Consider the following 25010-nt stretch of genomic DNA (forward strand, 5'->3'; position numbering starts at 1 on the left):
GTTTCTCTGGAGCGGGTACTCCACGGTCTCATGGGAGCCTCTTTGCTATTATTTTCATATATTATAGTAATCCCATTCCCCTCGCTTTTCCCCAGTCTTTAATTCCTTTTTGTCTCCATCAGACCTCACTCATTTCTTCTACTGAAGATGTCCTCATCCTCAGCTCTCTTGCCTCCCTCCGACCCCCGCACCCCACCAACCCTCCCAGCTCCTTCCTCTATCTCCATCTCTCTCTCTCTCTGGCTCACTAACCACCCACCCTTCCACCCTCCTCACCCTATCTCCCCACCTTTCGCCTCCCCCTCCCCACCTCCCCCTCTCTCACACTCCATCACCAGCTTCTTATCTGCCTCTCTCTCTGCATTTGCATCACCCTCACTTTTCCCTCTCCCTTCCTCTAACTCTTTGCCAAGACAAACTCAACCCCCCCCCTCTCTCTCCACCCTGTCTCTCTCTTTCTCTCTCTCTCTCCCTCCCTGCGTCCCTCTGAGGCATGTTTAATTAAGCGTAGGGCTATGTGTCAGAGAGAGAGGGAGAGAAGAGGAGAGAACTAATGCTATCTGGAGCACCAGGCTAGACTCGGCAGGGTCTCCTCCTTCTCTCCTCCTATTTTGTCTTCTCCTCCTCAACCTCCCCCACTCCCTTTGGCCTGGGCCAACCGTAATCACCCTGCTCATTAGCAGAGGGAAGAGGGGGGAGCCATCAGGGGAGTAAAAGAGGACATGAAGAGAGGAACAAAGGAGCAGGGGAGGACAGGTGAGAAGGTGGGAGGAACACCTAAGATTGTCCTGCAGGGGAGGACAGGTGAGAAGGTAGGAGGAACATCTAAGATTGTCCTTGTGGGCTGTGTGTGTGTGGGATACTCTCAGTCAGACGATGCAAACTTTGGGAGCTTTTTATAGTATTTACTAATCTGATTAGATTGAACAGGAGGACTGACCCATTTAAAATGTTAGTTTTCAAATTGGTTACCATTCTGCAAGACACAATAGAGCACATGAACAGTGGTGGTGGTGAATAACAATACAGAAACCTGCTTGAGATGTTTAGCTACAGTAACATGGTGCAAAATAGAGAGCATAAGTCCTCACGTCACGTCCTCTTTCTGAGTAAGTATTTTGATGTAGTTTACTTGTGTCCATTTTCTCTGATAAACTGCCTTTCACTTGTTAGACCATTCATAATCTCAACAAAGTTAAACAATGATTAGTTTGGAAGCATTAAAAAAAACTACAGCTTCCAAGAAAATGTACAAGCACAGAAGCTTGTGTACGTTTTAACTTAGTTTCTTTAATATCTGTGATATCCACAAACTTCTTCCTCTAAACTTCTTTTTTTTACAACTTTTAATTGGTTATTTAGAATAAATGAATTGGTAATTTATTGTGTCTAAAAATGTCTACACCGTTCGGTCCTCTCTGTCCTGCTGTCATTACAGAGTAACTAGCCGTGACACCTCGAATCGCTCATCAGCTCGCCTCTTTTGTTTAGCTGTGACATTTAGCCTGTGAAAGCCTAGGGCTTATGGAAAATGTTTATTTAAAGCAGTTCAAAGCAGAAATATTAAATAAACAACATTATTAGATTTTTTGAAATACTGTTTTTATTTAGACACTTGTTGTGAGCCACCTGGGTTAGGCCGTAAGGTTGTGTGCCAAGGCTGAATTTTTAGTTATTTGGATTATTACAAATGTCAATGGGAATGAAATTAGGTTTTATTATGTCTGGAACAGAACCCAGACCTTACGGTTTAATTTCAGATCTTCATAAAATTTCTCGCACTGACCTGCTTCCTTGTGGACATAATTTCTAACGTCTAAGTCTGTGTTGTATATCCACTGCTTGTGGAAAAAGAATAGAACTGAGAAGTACCATAACAGGAGCTTTAATATCATATTATGCAAAATTTTCACGTTGCCTTGCCAAACCGTACATGTGTTACAGAGCAGAGTCCAGGCTGCTGTCAGGTGTGTTGTTCCACAGACCTTACAAGCTTACTCTCTTGTTTGTCCAGGCAAGGTTCCAAGAGAGCAGGTTCATCTAGCCCGCATGTTGGGAGCTCTTTGGCTGTTTGGCCTCCTGTGTACAGATTGGCTCGGATTACAGGATTATTTTTTTCCCTTCCTTTTTAGTAAAATGTCTAAGCGCTGGAGAATTCTGTTTCAAAGGTATGTTGTTGTTTAAACACATCTTCAGATAGGAGACCTCAAAAAATTCTCCTTCGTCGGGTCTTTTGAGTTCGCAAAGCTCCTTTGAATCATTTTCATTTGTTATTGAGGGACCATGACAGAAAGAGAAATGTCAGCTTTAAAATATTAGATGTCAAAATGTGTTCAAAGTAAGCTGAGCATAACTCAGCTGAGTCTTGTAATGCACCTCTGTTTTATCTGGGGGAAAGAGCACTGTTCCTCTATTCTTCTCTGCTTCCCGTTCTCCCTTTATTTCACATTTATTACCATGCATGTATCATCTCATGTCAGCCTCAGCTCTCCTCAGTGCACCTTTCTCTCTGCTTTTTGCTCTCTCCCCTGAGAGCTTTCCTCCTGTTCCCCTTTCTGTCCCATTGCTCTACCCTGTGCAGTTTTCATAGTCTTTATTAAAAATCCCTGGTTCAAATGAGTCTCATAATAATGGCAAGTAAAATAACATTCAGCTCTTGTCAGTTCTCAATCCTCCACAGAGGCAACGGGATTTATTTCATGCCTCTCGTTGCGCACATTTTCTGCTCATAAAAGCTCCACTTTAGTTGACCTCTTTTAAGTGAAGAAATGTTTTGTGCAACGGAGCTTGCTCTCAGAGAAGTCTTATGTACAGAAATGAACTTTTTTCTCTCAGTTCCAGCAGTTAATAAAATTGTGATTCCTAACTAATTTAGCCCAAACTACTTAACCAACTTATTCTAAAGATTAAACACAATGCTTATATATTACAATTTTAAAAATACAGACTTTTAGCTAGAGATAAATAAATAGCTGATGTTATGAAAAGTGCCCTCTGTATCTGCAGACAGATGATGAAGACTTCTAAATAGGAAACCTTCTAACTGCAGCATGAAATCTTGAACATCTCATCCAAAAAGTATTTATATAAGTAATGATATAGGTTATCAGCTCACTGCATGAACTGTATTTGTTTGTGCTTGTAACTGGTCACTGTGTTACTGTGTTAATTTATTATATGATACCAGAGTAAGAACTCCAAAGTACAGTATATCTGTCTAAACATTATTCACCAATAGGGCAAAATAACTCCCTTTGTAGGATAGGATTTGTGTGTCATCAAGGCTGATTTACTAGCAGGGAAAACAGATAACTGCCCAAGGGACATAAGAAAATTAATGTAGGAAGGTGCAGTATCATCTAAGGCAAGTACAGTGTTGTTAGCTAATCTTGAAGCCCTGTGTTGAAGAGGGACCTGGTGCTAAAATCTAGTTTTAAGTCTTTTGTTATTTTAGTTTATATTTTGCTCATATAGTTTTTGCAGCATTTCTACAATGTAACTGAAACACAGAAAACCTGGAGTCACATTGTATTATTTCAGCACATGAGTAGCCTACTTGTTGGTCCCTGAGCCTCTGGGCAAATAATTAAGCTACCATGTATACTGTGTTTTGCTGTGTGTACTGTGGTTAACTCTTGGAACTTGGAGGTGACAGGATACATACACAATTCATAGCAGACTGAAAGCAGCCACATTAGGGGGCTGACAACAGTTTTTCTCTCACAGGACAGCTGTGAATATAGACATTTAGGAAAGTGTGACATCATGGATGACAGTCGAACTCCTCTTTATCCTCAAGCTACCCACAAGGCTCCAAAGCCTAACAGATCCATCAAGCTTATCACGTCAGGCATGTCATGTTTTGGAAACCTGCTTCATCAGCTTTAGTAACAAGATCAATGTTTGTGAGATTACAATTTATTTGTACGCAGATGACTCAATTCTGTGTACAGACAGAGATGACAGAAGTAGAATCATACTCTTGAGAAACAGGGCTCCTCTAAAACTGGATCTCCACCTTGAAGGTTAGACTCAGTTAGAATCTACTGGAAGAATCAAAAACCTAACCAACATCTCAGTCAGGGAATGTGAGAAACTGGTCATCTTGAGGAAAGTGGCTGTATTACCCTTAAAGAGCAAAGTCACAATCTGAAAGCACAGGTCTGCAGTGGTCTGGGAAGTGTGGTTCTCTCAGATTGTGGACATGATGCACCCACATGTCCACAACCACACATATCCTTTTCTGATTATTTCTATGACCATGTCCTAAATGCATATGCATACAGAAGGAGAGAAGTACACTTTACTGATTACCTGCAACCGCTCTTCCAGGCCAGTGAGCTTGTTGGTAAGTAACATGCATGTCTCAGAATACACAGAATACATTTGAAACAAGGTACAAAAGCCTTAAGTAAATCTGGCCCTGTGTGTCACCAGTCTATCCAGAATCCATGTGATTTCAGATTGGCATTTACCTTTCTAACTCAACACAAAGCTGACTGATAGTTTAACTTTAGCTGTCTGAACCATCCAGAAATAATTGTTTCACATCAATGCTGAGATGATGTGTGGGCAAGCTAGATAAAACTACATTAATATGTTGAAATAGCTTGTTGAGAAAGTTTATGGGTAGTGGGGGGTTTTCTGGTCTCTTGTGAACTTCAATCGTTCAATATAACCAGTAGCTCCTCTTTGTTATGTGTACTTTATATTATCCAGGAATGTTATTATTGCATTCACATAGGAAGTTCTCAGTCACACTACTTATATTTTCAATATAGCGATTATCACCCCTTCTGGATGTTAAACTGAAGCTGGATAACTCATAAATTATCCCCCACCCCCCCACCTAATGATTTATTTTCATCATAATTAATTTTCATTCTGTCAGTTGACATGAACGTGCAGCGAACTACTGTAGCTTGGATGAGAAATTGCGTAAAAGTTGTCTTTCTCCAGGAGGGAGTATTCCCAGCTCTTTGATTTTATCGAGTGATGGGAAGCACATAAATCTCCTGCAGACTCACTCAAAGTAGAGAAAATGTAATCGTCACTTTCTGAAGTGTAGCAAAAAGGTAATATAGAGTAAAAGTAATACAAAGCAGCACTGTAACATTGTCATTTATGTGACATATATGTATAAACCACTGTCCCACATCTGTATGATATACCATACTTAACAGGATTACACCAGCACTTGTCTCTGTGCTATTAACCTTTCCTCTCCAGGTTTCCTTTAATAAGGGCAAAGTGGGCATCCCTCAGCAAAGACAAAGCAGTGTTTTCAGCCATTGTGATTTTAATTAGAGGAATTTGGCCACAGTCGACATCATCAGATCCTCTCATTTGTAATCTGAGTGAGTTGGCCGGCGCTGACGAGCTGACGTCCAAGACTCAACTGGACTCTTTAACCCCTCTGAGTAGACAGATTTTGTTTGACTTGCCATCTTATGCAAACACGGAGCTACAGGAATTGTGTTTCAAAGTGCCTGAAACCAGGCAGATCTGACAAAACACTATTACAGTGAAATAAAAAAAATGAAGTGTTTATAAATACAGTCCAAATTTTTTTAGGTGTGCTGCAGCCTTGCATTTTGACAAAAACCTCACTGAATTTTATGGCTAAAAATACAACGTCTTGAAATTCAAAAGGTCTTCCATGCACAAAAAGCATCAGACATAAATTTCCTACGATGAAATGATTGGAGACGGACCTTAGCCTACAGTATACAAGCTGTTTTACCGTTTTGTAAAGTCTAGTCCTAGTCAATCAACTGTTTCAGTCAGCGGATTTGAACTAAAGATGAAATAACTGTTCTTGCTGTACACTCTATAACAGTCATACGTCTAGTCTCTTCCAGCAATTCACATAGCAGGGGATCAGTCAGTGCCACAGGGGGGCCGTGGTGCTCTGTGTCTGGGCGTGCCATCTCAGGCGAGTGGCAGGCTTTCACCACGTGGACCACCTCTACTTTATTAGATTAGACTCTGGCCCTCCTCGGGTTTGTAATTGCATTTGCCTGATGCTGTGTATTTAAGAATAGAACGGCCTTGGTCCCTGTGGCTCTCCCCTACCTGATTTCCCAGCTGCCTCTGAGGGGAGCAGACCAGTGCCAGCCCCGGGATAAGAAGTCACCATGACAACCAGGAGGCAACTGGTGAGGAGAAAAAGGAAAAAGACTTTCCAAGTGGACTTCTTCTTTGTTATTCACTGTTACTAAACATGTGTTAGGCAATTCACTTTGGTTCATTTCTTTGCATCTCTTGTTTTTTGTTCTGAGAGGGGGCAAATGTTTCCTTGTGCTGGGTCTCCCAGGGAGCGGGAAATGAAGGGCTGTCGAATGGAGACTCGTATTTCATCCTGTCCATAATTTATGGAGGGACTAGGTTTAGGATGGGACATTGCGCTAACATGAGGGATGCTTGTCATAAGCATCCCCCACGAGTCATAAGCAACTGGAGGGGGTACAAATCGATGGTGACACATGTTTCGGTTAGCTACACAGGGCGCTTGATGTCATTTTCCCATCATAAGCATTTGCAGATAAGCTTCCATTAAATGTCATTATGTGTCCGTAGCTGTTTGAGGCTAGTCGACTGGGCCTGTTAGGGTTTCCTGCTAGAATGCTAACAGTTACAGCCAATGTGACTTAGCAGAAACGCCGTACTACACAGGGTTGGTGGTTGACCTCCTCCAGCCTGTTCTGCTATAGTGAGGCAGCAAGCTTTACTATATATGGCATGGGACAGTGACATTCTTTTGAACTGGGAGTTGCACCAGCCGGGGTAGTATATCATAAAGCACAACCTGTCTGCTAATCACAAATTACAGCCAGCCTCTCCTCTAGCTCTGATCCAGCTCTCTCCACTGGGAAGGGAGGAGGGCCAAGGAAAAGAATACTAGCTCCTGCCAAGTCCCCACCACTCCCCACTACAAGGTGCTTATAAATCGACATCCTCGCAGATAGGTCAAGGTTTTGATTTGGTCGTGACCTTAGTTCATAAATCTGAATGATGTAGGGGCCTTGGTTAAAAGGCTGCTGGATCAACTCTCAGATGGGACACCCCTCCCTCGCTTTCTGTCTCTTTCTCTCCTTCTCTGACTCTCTCTCCTCTTCCATCTCTCCGACCTCACGTGACTTTTTCAGTCCCCGCTGCAGTCTCAAGTCCCCGGAGCCTCTATAACAGGCAGAGGGAGCGAGAGAGAGAGAGAGAGAGAGAGAGAGAGAGAGAGAGAGAGAAAGATGGCAAGAGGGTGAAACAGGCAATCAATAAATCAATATGTTTTGCGCCACTAAGCTAGGGTAAGCTCACTCTCTCAAAGCTGTGCGTGCATGCACACACACACATCCTCACCACTTACCATCCGGGCAAATTTCTTTCAACGCACACACAAACAAACAAATGAAGGCCCAGGACAGAATGTCCCTTGCCAAAAGACATTTTGTTGTTTTAGGGACTTTCTTTTTTTCTCATTCTATTTCCTGTTTTGGATCATTAAGCCATTGATTTTTGTTTCAACGGGTAAGTGGTGGGGGGGGACCCCTAGGGAGCCAGCTGAAAACCTCAACAGAGTGGCTCCAGCAGGAGTTTCTCTAGTTGTGACAGGCTGCTCCCAAGGGCCAGTGGGCCTTCTTAACTCTGCAGGGGAGAAACTATCGCCTGAAATCAGTCATTCTGCCTCAGCTTTCCCAGGCTCTCCTCCATAAGAGTATTCACTTGGATATCTATAGATTTTTTTCTTGCTAAATGTCTTTGCAACCACTGGAAGTACAAACTTGTGCATTTAGTTATAGATTTGGATTCTGGTCCTTGCAGAATTTCTTGGAAGTGTACAAATGGTCAGTTCTTTTCATGGATTTTAAAGGATGTAAAAAGTTGGCTGGAGCATCTGCTTTCCTATCACTATGTCCAATATTTTTAGGTCCGCGGGGGCGGTGAGGGTAGAGGAGAGTGCTGGAGAGATATGGTGAGATACAGTAGCAACCCTGGCAGACCAAGATTCAGTTGGCCAACAGCCAGCAAGATATTACAGTCAGATATATAGTAACACAGATGGATGCACTCAGCCTAAAGAGGCTGACATATTGGCCAGCGCTGTCATAAGAATGACATAATACCTATCCTGACAGGTAATGAAAATAAAGGCTACTCCACTGCAGAGTTGCATAAGCGCTTTAACTTTAGCTCAACGTAAAACATTGCTCGTGACATATGGGGTATCCCAAGGGAAGTTTCAGAGTGGTTGGATGTTAAAGGTGGAGGTCTGACAATTGGAAGTGGTCCCCTAACATGCTGCAGATGTAACTCTTGATTTCATCACTCACCGCTAAAGAATCTGATGGGTTCTACTGTGCAGCTCCTTGATATAGCGGTATTATTCTGCATTTCATTAAAATGCATCTCAGTGATCTGCGCTGAATCGATCGGCACTCTCCCTCACAAAATGCAGACATATATATATTCAGCCTGAAAGCACAAAACTATTCAAATATGTGGAAGGTTGTAATGATGCATGCAGTCTTTATAATTCCAAAATTGTGATATGTCTCATATAACAACCAATTACTGGTCATATCATTGGTGTGAGCTACTGACAGTTTGGATTTTTTTGTACACAAAGGCAAGCAAAACATCAAAACATCTCACTTACTGTTACATTTCTGTGTACAGTATCTCGTTTTATTTGAATTTAAAGCTATATTGACTGACAATGTTGCATCATTATGGTAAAATGCATCCCTGGTGGTTGGATTACCTACTCTGGTGTATCATTACACATTCACTTTCTTTTTTTAAGATATTTTATTCAGCTTTATTGTATAGAAACAGCTGAAGAGTGACAGGAATGTGGGGAGAGAGACTTAGGGAAATTACATGCAGCAAAGGGCTGCAGGTCGGATTCGAACCCTGGGCCGCTGTTGAGCCTCTACCAAATGAGCTAATCGAAACCCCTACGCGTTCACTTTTATGTGTTGAGCTCAGTTTGGAGAAACTCCAAGTTCATCTGAGTCATTTAGTGCCAGATGTAAAGGGGGCCTGTTTCACAAGATGAGATAAATATGAAAAAGTGCTGTGTTTTGGCAACATTCCTGCAAAGTACACCAAAGAGGACTGAAATTAATACCAAGGGAGCATGGCATGTAATGAAACAGCTCCTCTGCTCAAAAACAATTTAAAAAAAAATCTTGTGCCATGTAGAGAAGGAATAGTTTAAATTAACTAAATGATCAATAACCATGTGGCATAGATGCCTTACTTTAAAACTTGTTAAATTACTTCTCGTGATGTCTTCAAAGACCAAGATCACTCTTTGGTTTGAGACAATACGTGAAAGTAAGACAATCAACACGACCAAAATAAACCAGACTATGGCAAAAAAAATGGGGGATCTCGTCTGATAATGTTACCCTGCTATTTTTCCCCCCTTCTTCAATCAGGTCTTCTGCCCTCTTCTTCCTGTTCCAGCTCTAACTCTGTTCGAAAGGAAAGGCAGCTGGAGATACTTTACAGGTTCAATTTGAAGGAACTTTTCCTCCATTAATAATGAAATTGTATTCCCCTCTCCTCCTCTCTTTCTCACTTCCCCCAGGAACGAACGTGGTGCTGCTCTGTTGCTGCTACTTAAAGCTCCTTCACACTTTTAGTTTCTCAACTCTCTTCTTCTTATCCTTAGCTGAACCCTCAGTTTTGGTAGAAGGAAAGAAAGATCAGGGAATGAAAAATGAAACAAACGTAAATGAAGAAAGACAGGAAAAGACAAGGACAGACAACTTTAATGGAGTAAAATATAGAAAATGAAAGTTTCATACTGTACCGAGAGTTTAATTTATTTCACAGGGCTATGTTCACGGTCACTAACTCAGTCTGTCTTTCTTCTCAGTCAACATTTTTTTCCTTGTATGTGGAATTCAGACGGAGGAAGCATATATCATTACAGGCCACTGAGTAGCTGAAGCTATGGGAATGAACGAGAGTAAGAAAATTCAAAGATAAGAAAGAGACAGATTGATATTTGACCATTGTGTCCTTCACACTTTACAAAGACGGAAGATTCTTCCAGAGTTTTATTGCCGTCATCATGTTTTCACATTCCTCCTGTATGGGAATGTAGGCTACAGTACATGCAAACATCAGCGCTCACATGTGTATGTATGTGTGTATACTTCATTCAATCACGTGCATGTGCATATTTTTGAGTCTTAAGTGTGTGGGAGTGAGAGAACATTCACATCGCCCACCTGGGCTCTAGCTGGGAGCCAATAGAGCTGTCTTACTGAAAAACTCCCTGTTGTTTCTTTGGCGGAGCCTAACAGGCAGATTTGACTGTATCACTTCCTTCTTACTCCTCCTCCTCTACTCTACCTTCCCTCCTCTCCCTCGATCTGCTCTGTTCCTCTGTTTCTGACACTCATCTCTTTCTCCCTCTCTTCCTGCCTTTTCTATATTTAATCAGGCAGTGTGTGGAATTAGTGATTATTTGATGGAAATATGCAGGCAAGAGAAATAGTGTGTGTATGCATGTGTGTGTGTGTGTGCTGAGAGAAGAGATGATCTCTCATCTATCTGTCTGAATCTTCTTATACCCTCCTGTCATTTCAGGGCAGAGCTGAATTTGGAGTGAGCAGAGAAGTTTTGAGGTTATGTATCGCATAAAAGCGCTTGCAGGGTTTTAGTTGGACGGTACAGAAATGCATGACATCTCTGTGCTACTTCTCTCTCTTTGTTTCTGTCTGCACCACTCTCCCTCTTCCTTTATGTCCTTCTCGCCTTTTTCTCTCCACTCAGACCACGTCTGCACTAAGGTCCTGTTAGGACCGACATTTTCACTGCATGACAAAAATGCAGTCCTGTCGTTTACTTCAATGAGACCACTGCACTGAGGTATCTACAGCGGTGTCAGTGCAGAGTGCTCCAGCAAAAAAAAAAAAAAAACAGGGTTGGCATAAAAAAAGTTCAATCAGGCTCAAATTTTACCACAATACAAGGCAGCACCATCACCCCTGTGTTGGCCAACTGAAGCATGCACTCCTGGTAGAATTTATAACTGTTGGCCAACTGAAGCATGCACTCCTGGTAGAATTTATAACATGAGCGTGGTAATTCTACTGTTTATACGATGAAAATGGAGATGGGGAATGATGTGATAGCTTTCCGGAGTTATAAAGAGCTTCCTCATTTTAGTCGTCTCACCAGCTGTTTGTCGGTCTGAATGTGTCATAAGGTGACAACATAAAAAAAAAAAAAAAAAAAAAACATTTGCAGGTGGTAAAGATCTACACTCACACTGATTCATCTGAATAATAGGAACAAATTTGGTCGACAACCAACAAAGCAACGCTAACATCTGGTAAGAAGTGGGACAGAGGGAGTCACAGCTGGCTAAAGCAAAAGTGCAACATTTTGGGAAATACTCTTATTTGCTCCCTTGCCAAGAGTTTGATGACAAGAGCAATGTCACTCTCATATCTGTCCAGTAAATATACAGCTACAGCCAGCAGACAGTTTGCTTAACTCAGCATAAAGACTGGAAACAAGGGAAAAGCTATGCCTGTCTATCTGAAGCTAATGAAATCCACCAACTAGCACCACTAAAGCTCACTAATTAACACATTGTATCTTGTTTTCATCCGTTCAAAAAGCAGTGACAAATGTGGTTTGACAAGGGGGTTATGTGCTGGACGTCAGGAGCAGGGACTTTCTGTGATCTCCGCTGGTTGCCTGGCAACGTCACGGCGATGACTTGATGTCTTAACACATCCAAAGTAGCTATTTAGTACTTCTCATTTACATGTTTTTTCCTTGTGTTTGTCAGACAACTGAATGAGGATAGTGATTTTAGTGCAGATCAAATTTTACTAGTTAAACAGGCAAAAACATCTATATGCTACTATTTTGTGATTAACGACTGATAAAGTAGTTACAGGAGACAAAAGGTGTTTTCTTAGTGTTATTCTTTCTTAACATTTCCCGCTCACATTAGAACTCAAGTTAGGTGTTCTCACATAGAGACTGTTATTGAACAGTGTTGTTTTTGGGGTGTGGACACACAGTCAGTGTGGATGAAAGGCCTAAAAAGACAGGAAAAGATGCTCTTTTGAAATTGTGTAGACATACTTTTATTTGTTACTTCTGTAGCTTCTCACTGACTGTTTTTATCTTTTGTTTCTATATACATTTTTGTATTTTGAGTCTCTCTGTGCCTTTTTTTCTCCCCCCAATACAAGGGCAAGCTATTGTGAGTGACAGCTCATTACAACACCATCTCCTCACCCCATAACCTCATGAGAGTGTGTTTATGTGAGTGCGTGTGCACGCAGAAAGTGGCAGAAAGCGCATGGGCGTGCATGACGTCCATTTTTGTGCTTATTTGAACATAAGAGTGGTTGCATTTCCTGGCTGAGTGCATTCATGGTGTGTTTGCCATGCTGCTATTTGTGTCTATATTTACATTTGCATACGCTATAAGGTATCTTTCATATGCACAGGCCTTTCAAGTCAGCTCTCACTCTCTTCTTCTCATACACACACATTCACACACACACACACGCGCATTCACAGTCCGGCAATATGCAGCTCATGAATACTCCCAATTATGTGAAAACCAACTCATCGTGTCGGTACCTCAGTGGTGGCTGGAGAAGAGGACAAAAGTTGTGGGGGGATGGAAGTGAAGCCCAGTTCAGAATATGACAGCTTTTGAACTTGTTTTTTTTATTATTATTATTATTATTATTATTATTCATTAGATAAGTGAAAAGCAAAAACCCAGTGATGGCACGCTAGTACCAGCCATGATTTATGTTCACCTCTGCAAAGAGAAAAGTAGAATTTATGGCTTTCTCGTCTGGCCTAATCTTCACTATATGCTGCAAAGCCCAGGCAATGCAGGCAGCCTAGAGTGGGAGGGAGAGAGAGAGGGTGAAAATTGTCCCTTTCTCTAGTTAGCTTTTTTCTTTTTTCCTTTCTCTTCCTCTCACTTACTAACCAACTCTATCACATTTTGTCCTTGTCATTTTTTTTTTTCTCCTCCTGCAAGCTTACATACTGTACACGGCAGCAACCATACATACCCATACGCACACTGTGGTGAACACAGTGATGGTTTGAACATTTCTAATCTCACACATGCAGGTGCACTATGCACACAGACGCACGCTCGCACATAAACAGAGAGCTGCTCAGCCCCTCAGCGACACCTTCACTTCTCTCGCACCAATTTTCTCACACTTTTTTCATTCTTCGTGTCTTCTCCTCTTTCTTCCTCTCGCTGCCTCGCTCCGCACCTCCGCCCTCAAACGCCTCCACATATAGATCCTTTCTTTTTATAGTCAAAGCCATAGTCCCCATGGCAACATCAGAGTTGTTGATTGCAAAGGTGCTGTACATCTAATTATGTAACTATAGCAAAAGGGGTTCGTGTTGTTTGTGTGTGTGCGTGCGCTCTGCAGCCTATTTGTTTCTCACCCCGGCACTGTCCTCTATTAGCAATGCCTCTTTTTGTGGATGGATCAAGCTGCGCTGTGATAATCGATCTGTGTTCAGGGCGTAACAAAAGATTTTCAGAGTCAGACGTGATGTCTTGTGTCAAAAGCAACAAAATTAAACATTCAGAGATGCTCAAAATTGAATATTTGGCACGTTTGATGTATGCGTGAGAAAGAGGCCGATTGTGTTTACATCTGCGCGTGCGTGTGTGACTCTCATTTGCACATCTTCTTTGTCTTTAGTGTGTCAGGCTGTAGTTCATGTACATGTGCATGTCAGAGGAAAACGTGAAGTTATATAACAGGTTTTGACAGGGTAAAATCATTTGGGGGTGCAGATGATGTGCTTTTTCTATCCAGTTACGGTGTGACAACAGCATTCTCAACTGTCGATTCCCATTAAAGCGTTCGCAGGAAGCATAAACCCTGTCTGCTCTCATTCCACATTGATTCTTACATAGATACTAAGAAGATGAAGGGAAACGCGACACTGTTTTATGCATTAACTCACTGTGGAAAAAATAGTTTTCACACTCACACACTCATTTACTACATTCAACGACAAATTCATGCAGAAGAAGAGGAGGAAGGAAAACGAGGGAAAATAATAAGATGTGGAATAAGAATAGAAAGGAAAACAGAGAGAGAGCACTAGATTTGCGTTTTAACCTCTCATTCAAAACTGCTCGAAAAGCCGTCCCACTACTGTGAGCGTTCAGGCTGCTTGCCAGTGAAGGAAGGAGAAAACAGGAGGAGATAAAGAAGAGGTGGGCTGGTGTGAAATGGATCAAACAATGGATGTGAGAAAAGCATTGCTGTTCTCAACCAACTGCAGGCAAAAGAGAATAGGCGTGGAGGAGGAGTGGGGGTGTGTGATAACTTGCAGCTTTTTAAATGTCTGTGTTTTGTAACTGTTTTTTTTTCGACAGCGAGTCTTCAGAAAGTTGGAGAAAGTATTTTCAGAGCTAGTTAGTGTGCAAAAGAAATTTAATCAGGAAGAAGAAGAAGGAATAAATTGAGATTATTTTGTCACACATACGGTTCCCAAGGTCAAGAATGAATCCTCCTCGCTCTTTGATTAATCTAATTTGGATATGTGCGTGTGTGTGTGTGTGTGTGTGTGTGTGTGTGTGTCTTCTGTGTATGCTTGAGCAGTGTGTAAAAGCCATGTTGATGAAGGAATCAGTGATGATCAGAGGGTTGGACAGAGAGGCTTGCCTCCTTTTGTGATCTCTGTGTGTTTCCCTTTCATCTGCCTTTGTGGAGACGTAGTGATCTCGGTAGACACTACTGGGGCAGCAGCAACACAGAGCGAGCAGCAGCATATAGAAGCAGGCCGTGAAACATGGCGACTGCAATTTTCATTCACACAGCTGCTGAGAGAGGGATTTCAGGGTTAGGATACAATATTGAATCATATTGAATTGTGGTGTGTGAGGGAATTTAACACGTAACTTTGCTGTTTCAATAGATCGGTCTCTATTATTAAATGTCTTCAAACTTCAGCAGTAAAGTAGAGTGTAACAAGTCCTTTAAAATATCATGCATGCATGTTATTGTTCAGAGGAAGTTTTGGTGCAGTGCTTCATCATCTTGCAACATTTCGAACATAAGGAAATATTGATAAATGAGCGGCAATGTCTCATTTGCCAAAATGCACAGTGCAACCACGTTGTTGTCCTACTAGCCACCTCGGTGCTGCTGTGTAACAGCCAAAGAAAGCACAGTCTGTGCCAATTCATAATTCATCAGGATGCTTTTTTTTTTTTTACTTATTTATATATTATTTTTCTCCTGTCCACTCAGTCTGACTGCAGAATGCCACTCAATCCCAGCCCAAACAACTGGGCCATGCCGTCCCGTTGTCAGAAAACACTCCTTTCATCCTTTATCTGACGTGGAACAGATTGCCCATCTCCAATTGTCTGTAAAGATGAGAAGGGATAAAAGAGAAGAGAATGCAACAAAAGGAAAGAGATTGGGATGTTTTGCTTTATAGTCCTCTTTACCCTCACACACAGACATTGATCTCTCCGCAGTATGTTTCACTTTAACATCAAAAGGGAGGTTTGGTGTTTGGCCATATGTCAGGATGAAGAAGTACAGGGGAAGGAAGGAGGGAAAATACTCACCAAGATGTGTAGACATTAGTGGAGATTAAACCTGATGGGAATCCAAGTGGGATTTGACCATTCATCAACTTCCAGGCCCTTCAGGCCCAACACTCTTATAACCTAATCTGAAAGTTCTTGTCAAACAAGGCTTGGAACATCACACTGTATCCTGGGTAATTTAAGGGCAAAAGCAGCCGTTGCTTGTTGTGCATGTAGTGCAAATGACACAGATCCTGTTTTGAAAAAATGCGCAGCAGAATGATCACAAAAGCATTCAGTGGTATGGAGAGGTCAGTGTTAGAGAGGCAGGAAATGGGCAGTGAATAATGACATTGATTCAAATCCCAAACTTGACATCAATAATGAAGAAACTGTTGCAGACAGTGTTTTACAATCTATATGTATACATATCTCTAGCCTGCAAAATGAAATTTCAACAGTGTTACGCAGATGTTAGAGACACATGCCTGTCTTCCTTCTGTCATGAATTTAGTCAATCGTCTAGAGTTAAATTACTCAAAAAATGAGGACTGTGCTATTTTCTTTGTTAGCTGTTTAAAATGATGATATTACCACTGAAAAGCAGAAAAGTCCAGATGGCGTGCATTAAGGTAGCTTATCCTCCAGTGAAGCAGTCTTGGAATAATCTAACTGGATTGTTAAGAAAACATATATGTAGTTTGCAGCCACACAGAGATTTGGCTGTTTTTCTTGGGAGCTAAAATATTTCAGTAGCTTTTTGACATTCTACATATCCAAGACAAAACTTACTTCACGAGTTTAATCCGGTACTAACTTTAGCTGAAGCAATTGCCAGTAAATGCAGGCTTGTCCACATAAAATATAAAGTACCTCAAACCTAATAAACATAAAGTCTGCTCCACGAACTTCATTCACTTTTCACTAAAATATTCAGGAGTAAAACATAACGCTTAGAGAACTAGAGAAGTTGAAAGATATGAAATATATTTTTAACTGCACCACAGCACCGCTGAATAGGACATGAGCTAGCATGCTTTTTTTAGCAAATTCACAACCTTAATATGGTATACGAAAACAACTACGTCTCTAGCTGCCTCCTGAGTGTCTCACTGGCTGGGAAAAAAAAAAACATTTGGTACCAAGATTAGCTTCTGCACTTGCAAAGAGGATCCCTGAGTATGATTCGAGGCGATGCTATTTGACTGACTGACCTGAATTCCGCTCCTGATGAACACATCTCGTGCCGTGGGAAAAGTAAATTTCCTCCCAACACAAACTGATTCCAGTTCCATTAGTCACATTACGGCACTTCTCTCTGCAGTCTGCAAGTGGTAATGGCGGATGAAAGAGTGTGAGCTGGCCTTTTTCTACAGATGTTGTAAAAATACTTCTGTGGCTCAAGAGGTTGCAAAAGTCAATAAAATGAAGATTTTTACATGCACTGTAGGAGCTTTGGTGGAAATGCAGGGGGTATTCCGTGGGAGTTTAATGCTTCTGTGAATTAATGTAAAATCAATACGTTTAAAATAGATTGTCCTCTCTATGACCAGTGGTGAAATCTAGTAGCTACATACCGGCTAAATGTTTCTAGTTTTTCAGATGATCTTGCCACTAAGGGGTTTTTTTTCCCTGCGTACAAGCGCCCAGTTTCCCAAAAGCATCTCAGGATTATAACCATATTTGTTCAGCTAATGTTTCCATTGGCATGTTTCCATCCTAAGAAGAGTGTTGTGCATGCTGAGATACTTTGGAAAGCAGGACCAGGTCGACTGCCAGTGGTTCATTTGACAATATGAATACCGGAATTTGGTTATACTTAGACCCTGTGTTATTGCTCCTGTGAAGAATCTCAACATCTGGGACTTGATTTCATATACAGTAAGTCAGTAAATATATGTATGAACAGAAAGCACAATAGAAACTCAAACACCTGTGCGTTCAAATGGGACAGAGACCGAATGAAAGTGCTTGGAACTTAAAAGAAAAAAGGGCCTTCAGCTGCAGAATGTAAAATAGAGCAAGTTTTGACAATAGTAGAAGAGGAATATTATGAAGGCAGCCTTTCTTGCTTCCCTGGGAGAGTTTCATGGAGTGCTTTCTCACTGTGATAATGAAATGACCTGGCCTGCACCGCTCTGCTCTCTCTCGCAAAAACACATCTGCTAGACGAGGGTGAAAATGAGAAAATCCTACCTCCTCTCCCAAGTTTCGTAAAGCATACTTTCAATATTCTTTTCCACAAACAATGATGGGAGTGTGAGTGACTGTGAGCTCTGTGTGCATGTATTAGTTTGTGTGTGTGCGTGTGTGTGTGTGCGTGTGTGTGTGTGTGTGTGTTTCGGATGCTGGTACTTGCGCCGTCTTGAGCAACTTGTAATAAACTGTATTTGAAGCACATTTGACATAACAAGGTACTATACAGAAATTCAGTGGATAGAAATCCCATAGAGTTGTCATTGTAACAGTGTTTTTGTAACTTCATTTCTGTGGTTTGCACGCAGTGAAATCAATACAGTAAGCAGCAAAACTCAGATAAAGGACTTCAATTTTGTCCCATTTCAAGGTAGAATCCAATATAGCAAACTATAGTCCCACACTGTTTTGAGCTAATCTTGTGGGCTTCACTAGACATTCAGGCCGTACTAGACTTATTCAGAAGAATGACTCACCAGTTTGGTACAGCACAGACTGCATGCAGACCATGTATTCCCTCAGCTTCTAGTTAGCAGGGAATCTATGGCAGCACTGAGGCAGAGCGCTGTCATTGAGTTACATAATCAACAGTGTGTGTGTGTGTGTGTGTGTGTGTGTGTGTGGGTGGGTGGGTGGTTGGGTGGGTGTGCCCGTGCATTTGTGTAGCCGCAGTTCTTTTTGAGCTGTCGATCATGTGGTACACCAAGGCCACTCTAACACAAGGCTGCTGAGGTGGACTTTCAGCAACAATGGAGCTTAGCCTGTGTGTGTGTGTGTGTGTGTGTGTGTGTGTGTGTGTGTGGATGTGTGTGAGTGTGTGCGCACTATTTTTAATGGCATATGCGTGGATAAGCAGGCAGCCACATTTACAGTACAAGAATGAGGAGAAAATGCCAGCTACATACGAGGAATTAGGTGTGCATGCTGAGAGATGAGCCAATTTACAGCACATGTTGACTCACAAGGACACATTTACATACTATTGTATGTGTGTGTGCTTATTTGTATCCTGTTGTATGTTTTCATGCATGCTTGGCTGCATAGGCGTATTGTGATTTTTCATGTTCATGTTTTTCATGTTTACGAGCCAAGCTTGTGTGTGTAAGCGTGAATGCCTCGTCATGCCTGTTTGCGTGTCCATGTGTTCATATTCGGTATGTGTGTATGCAACCCTTTAGCTGTAAATATATATAGCTATACTGTATTTATAGATGGGTTTTTTTTGTTGTTTTTAGTTTTTTTGCTTGTACGGCATTAGGCTTATTGTATTGTCTTTGCACTGTATTGCTACTGCTGCTCAACGATGCCATCTGGCTTTGGCTAAAACCACCACAGACATCCAAGGGGAGCTATCTGTGCTAGTCAGCGTCTGGTTTTAACAACTGTTTTGGGATCTGTTGTCCAGTGGGCTGGTGCTAACTCAACCTATTATGAGCAGGATGATAAAACTGACCTTGAAGCAGTTTATGGGGCCGGGATAATGGAAACCACTGATAGAGAGCCCATGAAAGTTCACTCAGCTTTCAGTGACAAAAGAAAATACTGGTTTAACCACTTAACATTATTTTTGAACTGTATCTGAAAATTTATGAGCGGACACGTGTTTCTGCTCCACTATGGATAACAAATTAAGAGACTCACTCATTAATCTGTGAAGTTAGTTCATGTTAAGAATGAGTATTAAAACTAAAGGTTTACCTCATAACTAAAATAAATGTTACGATAAGAAAATTTGCGGGGGTGAGGGATCTGAAAAGTGAGAAGGTACTGTTAGATTTGTTCTATAAACAATAGTTACATTAAAAAGATGATATGGGCCACAGATTATAGAGGTAAGATAAGATGAGAGGGGTGGAGGATGTTGTAGCTGCATCTCTTGGGAGGATCTTACTTTTTTTTTTTTTAAGTAAAACATAAAGTAAACCCAATTAATTTTAGGCCCCTAAAATCTCAGTGCAGAGTGAAATTAAAACCAGGAAAATGAAACATAACCTCAGAGGGTCAGTGCCATCGTATAACGTGCAGGTTAAGACCGGTGCTTGCATATAAAACCAGTGGAGGTGGAACACAATTAGGTCAGATTGAGGCCAGACCATTTGTATGGGTCACGGTAAAAACGCTCATATGTATGCAGGCTTATAGGCCCCTTGGGAGCACTGGGCTGACCTTGTCCCATACTCTGATCTATGTCCTCATCTCATCGTATGTCCTCTTTTCCTCATTCCTCCCCCCAGTCTCCCCTCTCTCCTTTTTTATCACGTCATTTCTCTCTTCTCAAACACCCTGCTTTTTTTTTTTTTTTTTACTGTTTTCTTCTTTCTCACCCTGTTTAGTTTCACTCCTCCTAAAATATCTTCCTTTCCTATCCAGCACTTTTTTAGAACTCACATCCTCCTTTCTCTCTTTTACTTTTTACTCATTTTTTACTCCCTTTTCTCCATTCCCCAATTCCTTTATCCCCTCTCGTCCTTTTTCCATATCAACAGCCAGTCTGATAAATAATGCATCGCAGCGCATTAAAAACATTAGTAGGGTTCTCTTGGCTGTCAAAGAGAGGGAGGAGAGGAGTGAGAGGAAGGAATGGGTAACTCCATTTTAAATAAGTGTTATGGAGAATAATGTGATTTAATATTAGCAGCAGAAAAGCAGCAGAAAAGGGTGAAGGTCTGAGCATTAATTGTGTTTGCATCGTGACATTGTGTCCTCGTGCTCAAAGGTTTTGCCTTTGGTGAATCGTCTGAGGGGCCTAAGATTCATTAAGATGTTGACTGTATCAGCAAACTCAAAAGAATAAGATTTAATGACATTTAGCAAAACACTGATGCTGCACAGAACCTTGACCTTTCCCTCCTCCCCTTTCATCCTCAGCGCTCTCCTCTCCTCTCCTCTCCTCTCCTCTCCTCTCCTCGCCTCTCCTCTCTCCTCCCCCCTCCTTCCTTCCATTCCTCCTGGCAGCGTGGCGATTGGCATTATTAAAAATTGATTGGCGGCGAGCGTTTAGCAGGGTGGCGAGGCGGAGAGGGAAGGTTTGACAGGCAGGAGTGAAATGAAAGGAGGGCCTCAGCGGACATGCTGTGGAAAGGTCTCACTGGGGGACAGACAATGTGTGCGTGTGTGTGTGTGTGTGTGTGTGCGTGTGTCAGTTTGTGTGTATGTGCACTTGTATGTACAAGCCCGTGTGTGGATATGTGTGAAAAAACGTTTTGTAGTGAGGCTTAGGAGTTTGAAAAATCATACATACTATGTTTATACTGTGTGTATGTTTTGATTTAGCTGGATATACTGTGTGTGTATGTGTGTGCGTGTGTGTGCATGTGTGTATATACGTCTACCTCTGAATACACAAAGTCCACACAGAAGCACCTACAGAGAGGATACACAGCTCCTGTAGCTTTGTTGACCCACAGTTACCTCTCCACCATCCTCCCTCCATCCTTTTTTCTATCGCTCCCTTCATCCCTGTGCTTATCCCCCTTTCCAACCCTTCTCTCTCCTTTCATCTCAGATCAAATAATATTTCCAACTCATATTCCCATCCAGCTATTCCCCCAATGGCTATAAGTGCTACAGCTTTGGAGATTTTCAATACACTTTACCCGCAATTTGGCTGAGTGATTCTAAAAAAGTTTTTCTTTTTTTTTAGCGGATGACGGAGGGCGAAAGCATGTGCTATTACATGATGCTTACTGGCTTCTTTGTCTCTTGTTTTCTCCCTTTTCTTTCTTCTTTTTCTATTATGTGTCCTCTCTTTGCTTCTCTTTCTCTCTCTCTGTCACAGATGAACAGACCAATCCAGGTGAAGCCAGCAGACAGTGAGAGTCGAGGAGGTACCGTATGCCCATCCTTCCTTCCTTCTTTTCCTTCCCCCCTGTCCTTGCTACCTTCCCTCTTTTGTTCTAGCCCTACAAACATGCTGCCTGCGCGTATCAGCCTCACCATTATCTGTCCCATTAGACGATGCCCTGTACCGCGACGCAGGCTGACAACGCGGTCAGGCCGGACCTTCCAGTATTCAGAACACATTATGTAAACAGTGCTCTTCCTGGCTGGCGTGGCCTCCAGCTCCTTTCTTAGAGTTTCGTCATATGCACTGATGCATGCACATGCACGGAAACATGCGTGCCTTGTCATGCTTGAGAGGAAAACAGGTCACTTCTTTTCGTGCAACACCTTTAATAACGCTGCCTGCGACAAAGCAATGTCACAGCTTCGTATCAGCCAAATGAACCTGAGATTCGAACCACAGATTAGTGGGAATGGACGTGCACGTCTAGTCTGGTGTTTTGTGTGCGCTGTGCCATATTGACAGTTAAGACAGTGTAAAGCACATTTTCTATGTCTAGACATGTAGCGACCTGCTCCTGACATCAATCAATGGACTGTACAAGAGAAGATTGATGCAGTTTGACCGTTTTTGGCTGGAGTCTTTCAAACTTTGCAGTTGTTAATATAATTGGCACCCGAGCGATTCTTCAACCACAAGAAAGAGGGAACGAAAGAGAGGCTGGGGGTGGGGGGAGGAAATAGAGCATGCAAGGAGTTGAAGGTTGATAAGCAGAGAGAAGGTGTTAGCCTGTAAAGAAAGAAAAAAAAAACCTTTAAGGAAAGGAAGAGAGATTGCGTGACATCCTCTTCTATTTAGTTTGGTGGTGCTTTGAGTATGATTGATGGAGCGGGAGGGAACAGAGGCAAGCGCCCAGCATGAGGAAGCAAAGTGAGGGCAATGCAGGACGTCCATACCTCTGTCTGTTATTTGGGTCTATCTTTCTCTCTATATTATTTTCTCTTCACTTCTGTTTTCCACATCTATTCTCCACACACTTATTTTGCCAAGATTATTTCTGCACCTATGTATTTTTTTCTTTTCTATTCACTGGATGTTTTTCTCAGGCATGAATGCAAAGCTACATTGTGCTGTCAGGCTGTTACATTTTCAGTTGCAGTGGTGGAAGAAATACTTTACTTAAGAAAAGTACAATACTCTGAAAATGAGCCACTACAAGTAAATATCCTATTGATGTAAAAGTACAAAACTATTATCAGTAAAATGTGACTGATACACTGTATTATTATATATTACATGATTAATACTGATGCACATTTACTGCTGTAGCTGGTGGAGTTGGGGTTACTTTTAAAAATGTCATATAAAGGTAGCTAGTTTATTCCAAGCCTCCCTCTATGGGTTACAAAATACATCTAGGGTTGTGTGGTGATTAATGTGGTAGGAAAGAAGAAAAATAAAACAATGTTGTGCAGCCCTGGTTGTTTTTATTTTGTACTTTTCTCTAATCTATGTGAAATAATGGATAATTTGACCTCTCGGGGCCTCAAGCAGTTATTTAAATCAAACCATCTGAGAAGTTTAGAAGAAAAATCACTCTTCGGTGGAACTACTAACAACTTACACCTTAATCAGGAGCTAGAGACTATTTTTTGATAAGGGGCCACAACCAAAGGTTGGGAGCCATTGGTCGCCTTTAGCAATATATTTGATTAAAAATAAAAAATGCATATCAAACCTGAAGTGACTATATCTCTCTATGTAGCGGAGTAAAATGTATAATTCCCTCTGAAATGTGAGTCTAAAGGAGAATAAAATGTAAAACTCAAGTAAGGTCCTACTATCCCAAGATCCAAAACTGTCTAATTGATAATGTGATTTAGGAAGCAATACTACTTTCAAAGGTCCAACTGATAATGCTGTAATGAAAAGGAATACTACTGTTGTGCAACCAAAATAACACAATAATACTTTTTATGGTGTAATACTGCCTACGAAAGCCTACAAAATATTACAGGAGAGGGAAATCAGAGAGTCATTGTCATATGCTGTCACAGTGAGCTTTACATCACCGCTATATATTGATTTGTTTTCTAGTTGAAAATGAGTGTGTGTGCATGTGTGTGTGTGTGTTAACAGTCATTTCCCAAAGAAAGATGCAACGTTTATTGGTGCCGTCCCTGGGGAACTGTAGGCTTTGTCCACCAATGAGCTGTACGTGTGTGAGTGTGTGTGAGAGAGAAAGTGGTGGTGGGTGGGGGGACATTTCAAAATTTGTGTGTGTGTGTGTGTGCGTGCATATGTGTGTGTACTCCACCCCTGATGTGCGCTCCACTCTTGTAAACACCCCCCACCAACCCCCCCAGTGCAAGGCCAGAGCGCAGATTAGTCTTGTTGACTCGGCAAGGACACCCTGTCAGGCACAGGCAGTGGAGAAGGGACCCTAAGCATGCACACATGCACACACACACACACACACACACACACACACACACACACACACACACCTACACACGTTAATTTGCAGAGCGCATTCAGAGGCAATTGCACTGAGGCTCATTAATTTCCCAACATATACATCCATTTCCACAAAGCTCCGATTCTGTGTAATGTAAAAACAGACGGGCTTGCACACCGACACATCTGCTACTGTTTTGCACTAACACACTTTCTCCGTCTGCCTCACAATTTCCCTCAAATACTCATTCGCAGACTCAATCACGCTGTCATGGTGAATAATGAACTGATGCTGGACCTCAGTCTGGCTATATTTTATTAAAACCCAGAATTCATGCAGTTCTTTTTGACTTCATGAAAGTTTGTTTGTAGAGAAATTTTAAAAAGTCGAATTTGGTTTATGTTATGTGTTGCTTTTGGTTCACAGTAACTTTTAAAAGGTGAATTTTAACTTCAGGATAGAAGAGGACAGCAGTTGCTACGTGCAAAAGACTGGTTGCTATGTGTTCATAAATGAGAAATAGGCAAACACATGTATGGAACTGGTGTTATGTGAGTTTCATAATGTTTTATCTGATGTACAGAAAGAGAGGATTTTATTTTGAATGTGGCTATGTTGCTTCCAGTGTAATAACTCATTACCCTCCCATCTAATCCCACATTCATGTAGCTGTCTGCTGGATTCAACATAACCTTATGCATATTACTTGTTATTTCTGTTAATAATAATATTTTATCTAATTGATTGGTTTCACGATTAAACTTGCTGCCTCGTTATTGTGCAACAGGCACCAGCTTCCTGTCTGCGATAATATTTAATAATAACAACCAAATGTGTTGTTACATGTAAACAGAGCCCTGTGGACAGACTCGCTGTGGAACTTAGATTTCATTAAATTTTAATCATGTCCTGAATGAGGCGCACAATATATTGTCTAATATCTGTGTGTAGGTGTAGGTGATTTTTTTTCACACAATGTATTCACAACTATG

General features: G+C 41.6%; 1 protein-coding gene across 15 annotated transcripts in view; it reads left to right on the forward strand.

The window, feature by feature from the left end:
• celf4 (CUGBP, Elav-like family member 4) overlaps window positions 1-25010 on the forward strand; it is an 84277-nt gene that overhangs the window by 41173 nt on the left and 18094 nt on the right. For all 15 annotated transcript variants that reach the window (XM_019275313.2, XM_019275316.2, XM_019275317.2 and 12 more), the window contains exon 3: window positions 21555-21603. In XM_019275313.2, coding sequence (XP_019130858.1) covers window positions 21555-21603 — 49 coding nt within the window. The remainder of the gene's footprint in view (window positions 1-21554; window positions 21604-25010) is intronic.

Source organism: Larimichthys crocea, chromosome VI (genome assembly GCF_000972845.2).
Source record: "Larimichthys crocea isolate SSNF chromosome VI, L_crocea_2.0, whole genome shotgun sequence".
Lineage (NCBI taxonomy): Eukaryota > Metazoa > Chordata > Actinopteri > Sciaenidae > Larimichthys > Larimichthys crocea.